The following is a 13,245-nucleotide window of genomic DNA, read 5'->3' as shown; positions in this document are numbered from 1 at the left end:
GCCATAAAATATATAAACTAAAGCATACAATATGACAACAAAATCATAGCCTTACCACCTCTTAGTCAATAGGGTGTAACTTAGTGGAAAAGGCATTGACTTGCGAATCAAAGATCTCAAGTTCAAATCCTCTGTTATCATAATTGTGTGTGTAAAAAACTTCATTTCTTTATAATTTAGACTATTTCTTGTACTTTAAATAAAATAGTTATGTCACCTCTACACCGAAAGTTGTACGTAATTTTGAAGCAACAAATTAACACAGAAGTCCTGCAATTCTTCTCAATTTGCATTTAAGTACACTTACAAACAACGAGAGAGATTTGAACGTGCGACAAAAGTCAGCTGCCAAATAATATTGTACAGTTGTATATAAACAGAGTGGTCACAAATTATGAAATAATGATTAACTGAAACATCTGTGGCATTAAACAATTAAAGGTGGGTTAGGGCCACCACCATTGTTGAAAATCAAATACACAAAATAATAGAGCGAGAGAGAGAGAGCGAGAGAGAGAGAGAGAGTTACAGTAAAATTTAAAATGAAAAATGAATCAAAAGTTTGGTCATGTCCTCTCTGTCAAATCAACCACAGCCTCCTCCACGAGCTCTTCCAGCAATTTCCCTTCTATTTCCATCCCTAAATTATCAATTTCCAATCTCATATGTTCAGACCACCCTTTCCCCACAACCTCCTTCCTCACCACCCTCTCCACCACCAGGCTGTTGCTGTCCCCTCCCTCCCCTGAAGCACACCTCACCTCACTGGCAAACCATTCCCTCACTCGGCCCCACACACGGTCTGCCAATAGGGAAGAATCACCCTCTGAAAACCTGTCGTGGGCCCCACTACATGACATGGTTCTTGTGCTGCTGTCTGACCCATAACCAGTGATGTCCACCAAGGCTGCATTAACACTATCGAATACAAGCTTCCGGCTTGATCGCCATTGCCTTCTCTTAGCCTCATGCAGAGGCTCTTTGTCATTTATGTTGGCATACTTGTCTCTGAGAGATGGATCCAAAGGAGTTTCGAGCGAATGCCATCTAGTGAAAAACGAGTCACACTGCACCTCACCATCTAGGCCAGCTGCTGATAAAAGAGTCTGGACAATGGCATGCCAGTCTTGTTCTTCTTCCTCGGTGGAAACTGAAGGGGATTTTAATAGATATGGTGTCGCAGTCTCTGCACAAGAATCATCCCATGAGAGTGTCCGGGCAATTGATCCTATAGGTGGTGATTTGTCAATCAAGTTAGACTTGAGATGTCTTCCTGTTATTAACACACAAAAATCGTAAAATAAGACAATGATTAAGGGAATTAACAAAAAGCCATAGAAAAATAGAGAGAGAGAGAGAGAGCGGGGAGAGATACCTAGGTGGTCTGGCTTCAAATACAAAGAGGACTCCTGAATTATATTGTCATCCTCTTCGAATGGTGGTTCTAGAACTGATATTGGACTTGGCTGATCAGGATTCTCGACAACATTTCCAGGCACCACAGGCCTTGTCACACACAACCCTGCCTGCAAAATTTGGAAAATAGAAAACAAATCAAATAAACCATTCATTAATGATAACTTAAATCCATGCAGTTGACAGCGTTCATGACAATAAGACACTGAATAGCTCAGGTTTTAAGAACAATGATTATCTACAATGCATGCATTTTGCTCCATATAGCAAGAACAATCGTTTTATGGTTTTTCCATATCACTCATTCCATTGTGCCAAGTATAACACATTGTTTGTTACCAAAATCACAAATATAGACATCTACATTCCAAATTTTATTGCTTAAAGGTTGCTGCAGATACAGGTCAAACAAAATACATCCTACGAAACTAAGTTTCTCTTCTGATTTTTTATTTATTTTTATTTTTGTTTTTTAGGGCAAGTTAGAATTAATAAAGAGAGAAAGCATTAATATCAGACAAAGAAGAAAACTGAACTACCTTCGGTGGAATTGTGCCTTGTCTTTGTCCCATATTTGTTACATCTGGAGATTCTTTTCCAGAATTTCCAAATAAAGCAGGAGACAAACACCCTTCAAGGCCACCATCATTAGCACACTGAGATGCATCATCACTAATTATACCAGGAGGAACCAGAGAATTTGGTGGTTCAGCAAGGGCAGATTCATTTTCATTGTTACATCGAGATACATCAGATTTCCCTTTATTTGATTTCTTATTTCTGGAGAAAAATAAACTTGAGACTTTCCCTTTAAACGATGACTTCATGCTCTTTGCCTTAGTTAGCTCTTTAGGAACATCTGTCTTGCCAGCCTCGGGATCTGAAACTTGAACATTGACCCTGGCAGCATATACTGTAGAAGATACGGGGACAGATTTTGACCTCAAAAGATTTCTGGGGGAATCATCCACACCTTCTTCTTCACTAGAACCATTAATTAAGCATGAAACTGATTCCCTTGGTTCTTGCTCCTTCTGACTGCTCTCATCCTCACATCTTGCTGGCTTCTTTATCTCTGAAAGAGCAAGCATCTCACCCAATGTACTAGAGCTCCTCCGGGCATGTCTTTGTTCCTGAGGATTCCCATTTAATGCCATCATAGCCCATCTTTCAGAAAGTCGCTTCTTCGCCTCTCTACAAACAGATGACTCTGGAGAACATGACACACGGCTGAAGGAGGATGAAGAAAAAGGGCTGCCAAACCTGTTAATGTAATCCCATGAATGCCTAGAAGATGGTGACATAGCTTCTGAATCACTGAGATTTCCATTTGCATATTCATTTTCTGATTTGTTAAATGAACTCTCATCACCGGTATAACCATTGGAAAAGACGGAGGAAATCAAAGTTTCATCCCTCCGATGACCCATCAAATTATCACGCATCTTCTGTGTGATCACCTTTGCAACTTCTCTTGATTCTCTCTCCTCATCATCTTCATGTTCCTCATAGAAGTTTTCACTGTGTAATATTGTTGGTGATGGGGTAGGTGAAGAAGCCACAGCCTTAACATCAGGAGTCTTCCCAGGGCTAGGCCTCAATACCACTATCCGAGTTGGTTGAACAGGATAGTCATCAACTTTCTGATCAGAAATTGGAGAGTATCCATGGTGGCTTTTGTCCCATGCAGCTGCTTGACTGACCTGAGCTGATTTCTTTGTGGGTTCATCGCTCTTGTCCCCTGATCCTGATAATTTGTCATTAGAAACCATCTTTGAAGGTCTGAGAACAGTGATCCGCTTTGTCTCAGTAGGTTGAGAAGGAATAGATTGTAATTCATTTAGATGCTGAGAAAACAAGGAATTAGGTTCTTGCAGAAACTTGAGGAACAAATCTCTATTGGAACTTAATACTTCAAGGGCATCTTGGAATTCCTTGGATTGGCGAAGCCTCTCATCCGTGGCCAAGCGTTTTGCTTCCATGAACTTCTGACGAACAAGAGCCATCTTCTTCTCATTAACTTCTTCATTACACCTTCCCTTCTGCGGTGATTTATTTCTTCCATAATTTGCTTTCTGAGGTTGCTGCCAGACTTCATAAACATCTTTGTAATCATTCTGCTTTGAACACTGATGAAATTCACGCAGCATGCCCTTGTCCAAAAACCCATCTTGCTGCCAACATCCCAATGGCGCGCTGGAATGATTAGTACATTGTGAACATCTTTGTGAAGCTGAATCAGGCTGCTCTCGTGGGAGAGAATCAAGCCCCATCAACTTTGCAACCACATTGGGTGGATTCTTCTTAGACTCCACTTCTTTTGACATTTCTTGGTCTAAAAGCATCTTTATGGGTGTTCCACATACTTTATTGTTTGATGAACTTCTTCTCAACTCAGGCACAATCTGAATACCACATACAAATGTAACACAAATCAGGAAACTGCAGTAGACTATGATCCAATAAGAAACCAAAGACAACTTTGCATTGAAATTGTTTCCCCAGAGGGCACAAATTACATTAGTCAGAGCAAAATCCTGCAAAACTCACCAGTTTATCATCTATGTGATCTCCAAATGGAGAAGGACCCAACATTGTTGCCACATCTGATTGACTCCTTGAGACTGAAGAGCCTACCAAAACTGATGGATCAGTACAATATTTGACACGCATGACTACCAATTGCATAAGAGAAGCATGTTACAAAAAGATGACTAAAATTACAAATAAATTTGAGAACAGGAATTTGACAACTGAAATTTGAAAACCTCAATCAAGCAAGCAATGCTAATTATTTTCAAACTTTTGTCTGATGGGACATGATAGTAACTTATTATAGTATTTCAAATCTACTAACATAGGGCAATAGGGGGAAGAGAAGTAGTTGCAAGAGTACAGTCAACATCAAGTGAAGGATTATCTTAATTTTTGAACTTGATCCACAAAGAATTAGCATATGCCACTGATTACCAATAAATAAAAGATTATATCAAAGGAAATTACCATCATGGTGGGGTTTTTCGGTGAGCAGCTTGTTTCCAGAAACCCCAGTACTCAAATCAAAGAGGTTCACCATTCTTCCCAAGCATCCTGGGAAAGGCTTGTCTGTGTTGTGAGCTTTACTGATCTGCATCCCGTTCATTTGAACCCCTGCGTGATCACATATTTCAGTAGATTAATCCCAATATGCAATCACTTTTTGTTTCATTTGTTGAAGGACTAAAGTCAAAGAATTCCAAGAAAATAAACAAAAGCGTTGAACAGGACAGCTTCCAACAAAACTAAGAAAGGGGCAAAAAAACTAATTTCAAGCACAAAATTCAACATGATTAAAAATTATGGATAGAAAATCAATATCTTTCCCTTTCAGTCAAAACCAACACAAACAAACCTTAGTAGGAAAGCTGCCGGCTTGACGCTTAAATCTCAATTGGGAAAGCAAGCCAATTTATCAAAAACAGTTGAAGACCCAGATATTTTTGGGGAAGAAGCTGCAAGTCCCACAGAGAGAGAGAGAGAGAGAGAGAGAGAGAGAGAGAGAGAGAAAGGGAGCTGATTTTCCAAAGAGTAAAAGAAGAAGGGCACCCGTATAAGAGAGAATAGAGACAAATAGAATGTTATGCAAGGTGAAAATTCAGCTCATTCGTTGAAATATCACAATCAATTTATGCGTCGCGTCACTGCAGAACAAACTCCACCCTCTATTATTCAAAAAAACATCACCGATCACACTCTACTATACAAGCTCCCGCACCCCAAAAAAGCAACAAAAAAAATCCAAAAAGTAACGATCTAAGATCAAAATATAACCAAAAGTGAACTAATTAAGACGAAATCATTGAGCTAAATTTAAACAAAAAGCGAGAATATTATTATGTTTGGGAAAGCTGCTACGTCTACAGCTTTAGCTAAGCAGAAAAGTAAATCCAGCGAGAGAAGGAATTAGATTCGCTCATCAGTAGAGCTTAAGAGCTTCGATAAGTGCGAGATCGGAGAAAAAGTGAGAGAGAGAGAGAGAGAGCAAAAAGGCAACCCCGAAACAAAAAGCTACTGTGAAATCAAAAGGACGACTCAGCCACAATCTCTGACACTGCTCCAAGCAGCATTCAGAGAGACAGAGAGTAAGAGAGAGATTGGGACCTAGTGACCGGCGAGGTGCTCGGAGACTGTCATGCCGGCGATAATGTGGGCGGAGATTCGACCGGAGAAGCTATCGGCATCTGACGCGGCGACTAGATCGGCGGCTCTGAGTCTCTGTGTGCTTGTGGCGTGGTTTTGGCTTCTCTTTGCTTCTGCTAAGCTGCTGCTTCTCTCTCTTCCACCGACTTTCTCTCTGTGTGTCTCGGACTTGAAAATGGTTTGTTTAATTACGATTGATTTATGAGGTTCGATTACGGAGAGAGAGAGCAACCAGATGATAACGATATAGAGAGAGGAGAGAGAGGGAGCGAAAACGAAAGCAAAGGGAAAGTGGAGGATAATCAGGACAATAATAACATTTTTTCATGAAGGTATGGGTTTTTATACTTATGCCCTTTTAGTTTGGGATATTTACAGTTGTGGGCTATTCGTTAGGGATTCTGATACGATTGTGCGCCAAACTTATTGGGTTTGCTATCACCCATACCACGGCCCCTATGTGAAAGTGAAATTTTATCCGATTATCTTATTTCCGTGTTTAATAATTCAATTTATTATAATTTTAAATGGTGCTCGGAGATGTTATTTGCACTTTAAAAATTTCTGGTATTTTGAATATTTCATTATTTTTTATCTTTTGTTTATATATATATAGATATGTAAAATTGGGAGATGTTACGTGCGTTTTAAATTAAATCCAAAACCCAATATGAGTTGTATCGTTAAGCGTGTAAATCATAATTTGAAACGTAAACACTAATTTTCCTAAAATTATATGATATTTATATTTTCATCGTGTATTAACAATTTCATATTCTTTAATATTTTTTTTTTATAGTTTTCGTGTACAAACCTATTTGCACTTTCAAGTACAAATCACATTTTTGTCATTTATGCAAATGACCCACTAATGTAGTAGTTTAGAGTAATTGCTTATTCGGGTAAGGTCTTGGGTTCAAGTCCTAACATCCGTATTGTATGTGTGAGTTTAGTATATTATTACCCATCTCAATAAGAAAGATCCTCAAAAACATTTTTATCATTTATGAATAAAATAAATACAACTAACGATCATGCCCATTCATTTTTATATATATATATATTTATCGCATAATTAGCACAACCCTAATGACTAAATGTCCATAGCTACATAATAGAGAAATTATTTGTAGATATATAATAGAAGAAATGGAGTAGACAATTTTCTAATGAATGAAATGCCATGCATTTTAAAGTTGTTTAATCATACAATTTACTTTTTTCCTACTTGTGTAAGATAAGAAGATTCTTTATATATTTTGTTGTCTAATTAGAATGGCCAGGACAGAAAAGATGCACCCCTCTAATATATATAAAATATTAAAAGCAAGTTACCAAATTTTTTTTTTTGGTCAAAGCAAGTTACCAATAAATAAACGTTTAGGAAGGCGCCCAATTGGTCTAATTAAACAATAAGTACTATTGTCTTGATTCTGTATTAACATAATGCACTTTTTATACTAAATAATAAATTGTTGGTTGTTCACTTAACAACTGAGCTATTTACAATAATGAATAGGTTGTTTGTAGCTTTTTCTTATAAAAATGTAACATAAATTTTGTTGTATACAACTAAAAGTCCTCTCTTTTATCATTTAGTTCCTCAAGCACCGTGAACTCGAGTTGGATTTAAGCACGATACACTTTTCAGTTATTGAGATAATCCAACTACTCTTTATAGGCGATATGTTTTGTATTTTTATGAGAAACTCTATGACGAACATGATTCTCAATTAAGTAGTCCGCACATCACGCGTAACAAATCCTTATTAGGTAATGTTGTGAATGTGAAAAAAAACTGCTTTTGTCATATCATCATGTGTGTTAGGTTTCAAAGGCAGGTGAAAAAAAATTAAAAAATTTGTAGGAAATGGAATAGTATAGGGTAAAATAAATCATGGGGCGATGTAGTTTGGTCAGAAACATGAAATCTCAACGGTAAAATCATTGACATTGACAATGGGACAATAATAATATTCAACATGGCTACTACAAAGAAGGACCTACTACCAACCACTACGAACTTACAAGACGAGATATTCTTTGCTCATAATGAAAAAGAGTACGACACCATTGGTGGAGGAGCTTTCAATTTTATTTTTTTTGGTCCTAAAAAAATAAAAAATAAAACTCATTATTTCCTAACACATTTAATATGATGCTCATCCACTTTTGGGGGTTCTATTGGCTCCACAAAAACAATAATGCAAACCATTAATGGCCTTTTTATAAAGTAAGGTTATAAAGTGGCAAATAAAAAATCTAATGTACTTACTATAGTTTGTGAGAATGAGAATAACGAAAAATGTCATATATTTAAAAGTTGAAAATTTTGTAAGGGTTTAAAAGTAGTTTGGTTCCTTTATGGTATTAGAGAGGAGGTTGCTCGCATGTGAAAGTCTAATGGCCACACGTGCTCTATGTCACATAATATATTTTGTCCCCGTATGGGAACTTGTGAGAATGTGAAGGTGGAAATATTCCACATTGAAAAGTTATAAAACTTTGCAAATGGCTTATAAGAAGTTGCACTACTCCCCCCAATATCAATTATTTTAGGATGAAACCTCAATTTCCTTCACAGTTTTGTGGTCTTTACCATATTTATTTTGCAACCCCAATTCTTACAGTATTTCCTTTATATTATTTTTTGTTTTCAAAATCCCACTTTTTTGTCCTAATTATGTGAGAAAAAGATAGATTCTTAATAGTTGTTTTTAAATATTTATTTGTTGTCATATATGCATATAACTTATAAGCGTGTGCATAAGCTTAGAGTGGTCAGTTAACTAAATCCGGCAACAAATCTGGGAGGGGACGCAAATCTTTAGTCTTTTTGTCAATGGTGAAGCATATAGGGCGCACATGCATAATATTGCATATGACAATGACCCCCTTTTTTGTTTCCATTGGTCAAGTCCCCCAATTAAGATTATGGCAGATTTAGGAGGTTAATTGATCCTTTTATCATTATGAAAGTGATGGATTAAACCAATTAGCCCATTTTGATTGAGAGGTAAAGTGTCACCTCCATAGAGCTCTTTCACATTTGTCACCATTCACTTTGCAATTCACCTACAAATTGTATAGAGAGGGGAAACTTTTGCATACAAACAATTTTTTCGTTGATCGATTACGTAAATAGTATTTGAAAAATTGTAGACAATATTTGTCAATCAAGAGATGTAATTTTAATTAGTCGAGAGCTCAGTTAGTTGAGTTCTTTCACCTTCATTCATGTGTAGGAAGGTTCAAAATCTTTAACCACCCAATGAATATTTATGTAAATTCTCATCTCCCAGTCGCTTGTTACTAAATTTTTTTTTAGTCCGTACTGAAGTTACTAATCATCACGGGAAGGTCACCAATCCTTCCAAGTGAATAATGCTTACTTTTTATTTTGAAGTACACAGAGAGGGTTGTTTCATACACAGCTTAAAACTCATGTGATGCGAAAGAATTTTCTTCACAAGGATATGATGGTAAAATCGTTAAAACGGACCCAGCTAGATCTAGAAGAGAGAGAGGAGCGCGTGGCGAATAGCAACTCCCCCGACGAAGAATGTGAACAAAATGAATGCGAGGGACACGACTGATGACGTCAGCAGACAAAGTGGGGACATATGACGTGGCGAAGTGGGACCACAGAGTTCATCCATGCTGACGAACCGGGTCTTTAAAAAATAAATAAATAATGGTTAATCACAAAATTAATGAATTACAAGACCATGATGAGGTTTCAATTTAAAGTATAAATCTGATAACATTTCACTTTCACTTGTTTCTCTTTCCCTCTCTCTCAAGTATGATAATGACTTGCATAAAATGACTTAGAGCATCTCCAAGGGAAGAGGTAAAGGAATAGGCAATTTGCCTTGCAACATCAGCATTTTCATGCTAAGGAAGGAGGCAAATGGGTAGGCAAGTTGACTAGAGCGGATATGCTCCTCCAACTCTCCACCCGAATTCGAATCCCCTTTCCTATAGTCATATTAAAGTAGAATATCACTTATATATATATATATATATAAAAAGATATGATAATGACTTAAATTAGATGCTAAATTAAGGGACCTAATTAGGGGCCCTCCTCCAACAACGTCATTAATTAAACTTTTGTGATCGTTTTCATTCTGATTTATCATATCTACCCAAACAGGAAAGGTCATGAAAAAACACTTATACTCAATTTCAATTGAACTACTTTGATTGAAATATATCATTGCAACCAAATCTCATAATTGCATAATATCACATAAATTCCACTTTGACAATCTGGTGCATCAAAATTCAAACGCAAAAGAGCACGCAATACATAAATTAACTCTCATTTTGAACCTTTTTTTTTTCCTTCCCTACATGAGTTTGTTAATGCAATCATGTTGGGATGAAAGTAGATTATATCAAATTTTAATTACCACACGAATTTACTTCACTGTAAAAATATATCGACATCACTATCATCAAAATTTACCTCTCTTTCACTTCTATCCCAGCTTGAGTTGTCAAGCAGCCAGGGCCATGCCTTCTCTGTGTCCAATGGTACCTGGGGGCAAAAGGCTGAGCTCTCATTGATGCTAACATTATCTTCAACGAAATGAGCAAGGCTTCTTGCCTGACTGGAGTCGTCTAGGATTCTTTCGTACTTATCGTTGTCGTAAGTAAGAAGGCGGGAAGATATGTCTTCCTGTTCTGGTAATTGTAGAGCATGAAAAGTTGATGAATAATACTCTCTCCAGGAACCACTGAATGGAAGGAGAGATTCTGTATTAGGAAGATAGTGCTCTTCATGGATGATCTTGCTCCTAAACCAATGGTCATTTTGGACAGAAAATATGGTGCTGCCAACTTCACAGGCTGTGTCCTCAATGCAGTCTTCAGTCGGATTAATAAAGTTCGTTAGACACGACAAGGTTAAGGGAATTTGGGGGAAACCTGATCGTATATTGTCGTTGCCTTCAAGACAATGTCTTGGAACTTCATGGTTTTGATAACTGGCTAAGGATGCAGATCTGTGTTCAGCTCCATATCTTGATAAGTCAGATGAATTTCTATCTTCTTTCGTGCTGCCAAAATCCCAACCCAGCAGAGGAACGGCTAGCTCTCTTTTGATCAAATATTCATCTGGCTGACAGAATGCATCCATCTCTTTGACATGTCCAGATGACACTAATCCATATTCTTTGAATGGAAGGACAGATTGTGAGTCACTCTCAGTGCATGAAATTGCTCTTCCTCCTAGTAATTCAGACTCAGGTTCCCATACTCTGTACTGAAGATGATTCTTGTAAACATAACTAGTTGGAGAATCGGAACAGAAAATCCTCTCTCTTGATCTCTTGGACCAACAAGACGGCATCAAATCATGTAAGCAAGGGCCACAATCAAGTTCCATAAAGTTTCTAGTAGGTGTCCATGGAAGTTCCTTGAAGTCAATATCTGACTCATAAGATGGAAGTGACATAGCCTTGCTATTGGTCTCTGCTTGCGTTAACTTTGGATCCTTCAATTTCTGGAAGAGCAAGTACTTTTCATAGTAATTGAAAACCACGAAAACGTGTAGAACCAATAATCCACATAAAAAAGGTAATAGAGGATACATTGTTCTCATTGCACTTGGGGACCAGCCGGCTGAGGAGCATAGAAACAAAATCGTACCTGCGAAAATATGATTGAATTCTCAATAAGATACATAAAGAAAGCAAAAGAACTTATTGATCATCATATGTCTAACCCCTTTGAGAAGAGTTCATCAATTTCAGGAAACGAAGTCTCTGTGACCCACTGACGTAGCTTCTGTCTCTTCCTATAAAAAACGTCTGCATGCCTGTTTTCAGTTTCTGTCTCTTCAAAATGGGTAAATCTTTTTCCTGAATGATTCAAATTAACTTAACAGTGTCAACCCAAGATGCTTAAACATTCTTGATGTTTACCTAATCAGAACTGAAGCAGATGGAGCAGATGGAAAGAAAGCAACAAGCTAGGCTTCATTGGGTCATGAAGTAGATGGAAAGAAATAAATTTTGGAAGGTTAATGTAAAGATTTTTCCAATTTGTAAGATTCATATTTCCTTTCCCTCCATCTCCTTGGCCACCAAATAAGTACAACAAAGAATGTAGAGGTTTCACATACAAATTTCATTTACCTTTAATTCTCAAGGAATTTTCATATTCCTCCACCATATCGTTCTGTTTTCTGTGTACACCCTCTAAGGTTGCACAAGCTCTCTCCACATTTAGCTCTGCACAAAAGGAAGTTGCACTCGTAACTTCGATGTTAAAGTACACAGTTTTTGGCTTAACTTCACAATATAAGCATGCCCGAATTTTTCCATTAAGGTTGAAAGCAATCCAAATAGGCATATAGGACAGACTCCAGTCAAAATTATATTTAATAGAATGATTGCCACACCAGTTTCTGCAGTATGCTTAACTATGCCTCTTTACATTGAAAACCTCAGTTTTTGATGCACTGCCAAGTCCAGGTGGTAGGAGAATGAATGAGCCAAACTTACTCGGTGTAGCATTTTCGTTTAGAAACGAAGACCTCACGTCCACTCTCTTATTCTGGACCATGTTGACCCTCTCTGCACAGCAGGCAATTCATCATAAACCAATTGAGCAAATGTAGATTGCTATAACGCTATAATGCACTATTTTCAGAGTTTAATAATTACCTCTGGAACAGTCCTTTGACTTGGAATTGTTTGTTTGGTAGGCCTCTTTATGCAGAGAATAAGAATGAGCTTTGTGGCTTGCACCTTCCTTCAATTTCTTGAAGAAGGCGTACTCGGAGGTCTTGGCATTATCAGCTGATTTGATACATTTTGCATCAGATTATTATCATTTCAAACAAATTTCAATCTCCCAAAATAATATATGACAAATTTGAGAACTTGGAAGGTGTAACATTTTGAAAAAAGTACCAAATTCACATCTTGGGGGTCTCTGATCCTCGTTGTCAAGATTTATAAATTTGACTCTTTTCTTGCAGCTAATGTCTACAAGGAGATGAAAAACTTAAACATGAGCATTCAAATTCAACTTCGACGCACTAAGAATCAAAATTTCAACATATTCAAAGCTAATTAGGCGACTAGTGCTAGGGTTTTGGGATCGACCTGCGGTTCTCGGCGTCGTTGTGACGGGGAATCGGGAATCGGAGCTCCGAATCCCATGAAACCCTCGATGTGATGGAATTCGGATCTGCAGTGGATCTTTGGGGTTAGGTTCGGAAGTCTTGCGCTTCATTGTGCCCTAACGTAGATTAAGAGGTCCGTGATCAGCATCATCAGCTAAAACCCTAGCTTCGTTTTCGCGTTTTGAAGAATTGTAACGTTTCGTTAGGCAATGGCGGTTGAATACCGAAGAGAGCTGGAAGAGGGGCATTAAGGCGCCAAAACGGCACGTGATACGGCCTTTTAAATATCTGTATATTTTTGGCATTTCTTGACTGTTGATGATCTTTTCTTTTCTTTTCTTTTTTCTTCACAAATTAATAAAACATTACTTTTTCTTTTTAGGAAAATAAAACATTTCTTAAGAAGGCAAGAATACATTTCTTCTTATGTCCCCTTTTCTTCCCAGTGTGTGTTTGAAATGTTTTGAAAGTAGTAAAAGAAACACAAAATTAGTGACTATTCGGTGCAG

General features: G+C 37.5%; 2 protein-coding genes across 4 annotated transcripts; both read right to left on the bottom strand.

The window, feature by feature from the left end:
* Positions 1–382: 382 nt before the first annotated feature.
* On the bottom strand, positions 383–5,910 carry LOC103334363 (uncharacterized). 2 transcript variants are annotated; one of them, XM_008237321.3, is made up of 6 exons: positions 5,557–5,910; positions 4,420–4,566; positions 3,967–4,049; positions 1,956–3,821; positions 1,376–1,526; positions 383–1,273 (listed from the first exon to the last, which is right to left on the bottom strand). In XM_008237321.3, exons 2-6 carry the CDS (start codon positions 4,556–4,558, stop codon positions 567–569), a joined length of 2,946 nt encoding a protein of 981 aa, XP_008235543.2. In that variant the 5' UTR covers positions 4,559–4,566; positions 5,557–5,910; the 3' UTR covers positions 383–566. The 2 variants fall into 2 exon arrangements, with proteins under 2 accessions (XP_008235543.2, XP_008235544.2); XM_008237322.3 differs by lacking the exon at positions 5,557–5,910 and adding an exon at positions 4,808–5,352.
* Positions 5,911–8,956: 3,046 nt separating this feature from the next.
* On the bottom strand, positions 8,957–12,957 carry LOC148916050 (uncharacterized). Of its 2 annotated transcripts, XM_089054425.1 has the most exons (9): positions 12,717–12,957; positions 12,522–12,596; positions 12,273–12,407; positions 12,111–12,182; positions 11,742–11,837; positions 11,330–11,465; positions 11,196–11,253; positions 10,070–11,107; positions 8,957–9,576 (listed from the first exon to the last, which is right to left on the bottom strand). In XM_089054425.1, the coding sequence occupies exons 1-9, from the start codon at positions 12,844–12,846 to the stop codon at positions 9,526–9,528; spliced, it is 1,791 nt and encodes a 596-aa protein (XP_088910551.1). In that variant the 5' UTR covers positions 12,847–12,957; the 3' UTR covers positions 8,957–9,525. The 2 variants fall into 2 exon arrangements, with proteins under 2 accessions (XP_088910551.1, XP_088910552.1); XM_089054426.1 differs by lacking the exon at positions 8,957–9,576 and having other exon boundaries at positions 9,978–11,107.
* Between the last annotated feature and the right edge of the window lie 288 nt (positions 12,958–13,245).

The sequence above is a fragment of the Prunus mume genome, linkage group LG6 (assembly GCF_029339155.1).
Source record: "Prunus mume cultivar Tortuosa linkage group LG6, ASM2933915v1, whole genome shotgun sequence".
In the NCBI taxonomy this organism is placed as follows: domain Eukaryota; kingdom Viridiplantae; phylum Streptophyta; class Magnoliopsida; order Rosales; family Rosaceae; genus Prunus; species Prunus mume.
Note: the sequence above shows the minus strand (reverse complement) of the source record. Positions and strands in the feature narration are given on the sequence as shown.

Coding starts and splice junctions, on each gene's coding strand:
- LOC103334363 (XM_008237321.3), bottom strand. CDS start 4,558: ATGAACGGGATGCAGATCAGTAAAGCTCACAACACAGACAAGCCTTTC. Junction 4,050..4,419: donor CGAAAAACCCCACCATGATG/GTAATTTCCTTT, acceptor CAGTTTTGGTAG/GCTCTTCAGTCTCAAGGAGT. Junction 1,527..1,955: donor AAGGCACAATTCCACCGAAG/GTAGTTCAGTTT, acceptor CAAATTTTGCAG/GCAGGGTTGTGTGTGACAAG.
- LOC148916050 (XM_089054425.1), bottom strand. CDS start 12,846: ATGAAGCGCAAGACTTCCGAACCTAACCCCAAAGATCCACTGCAGATC. Junction 12,408..12,521: donor ACCCCCAAGATGTGAATTTG/GTACTTTTTTCA, acceptor GTATCAAATCAG/CTGATAATGCCAAGACCTCC. Junction 9,577..10,069: donor GGGATAGAAGTGAAAGAGAG/GTAAATTTTGAT, acceptor ATATGACTATAG/GAAAGGGGATTCGAATTCGG.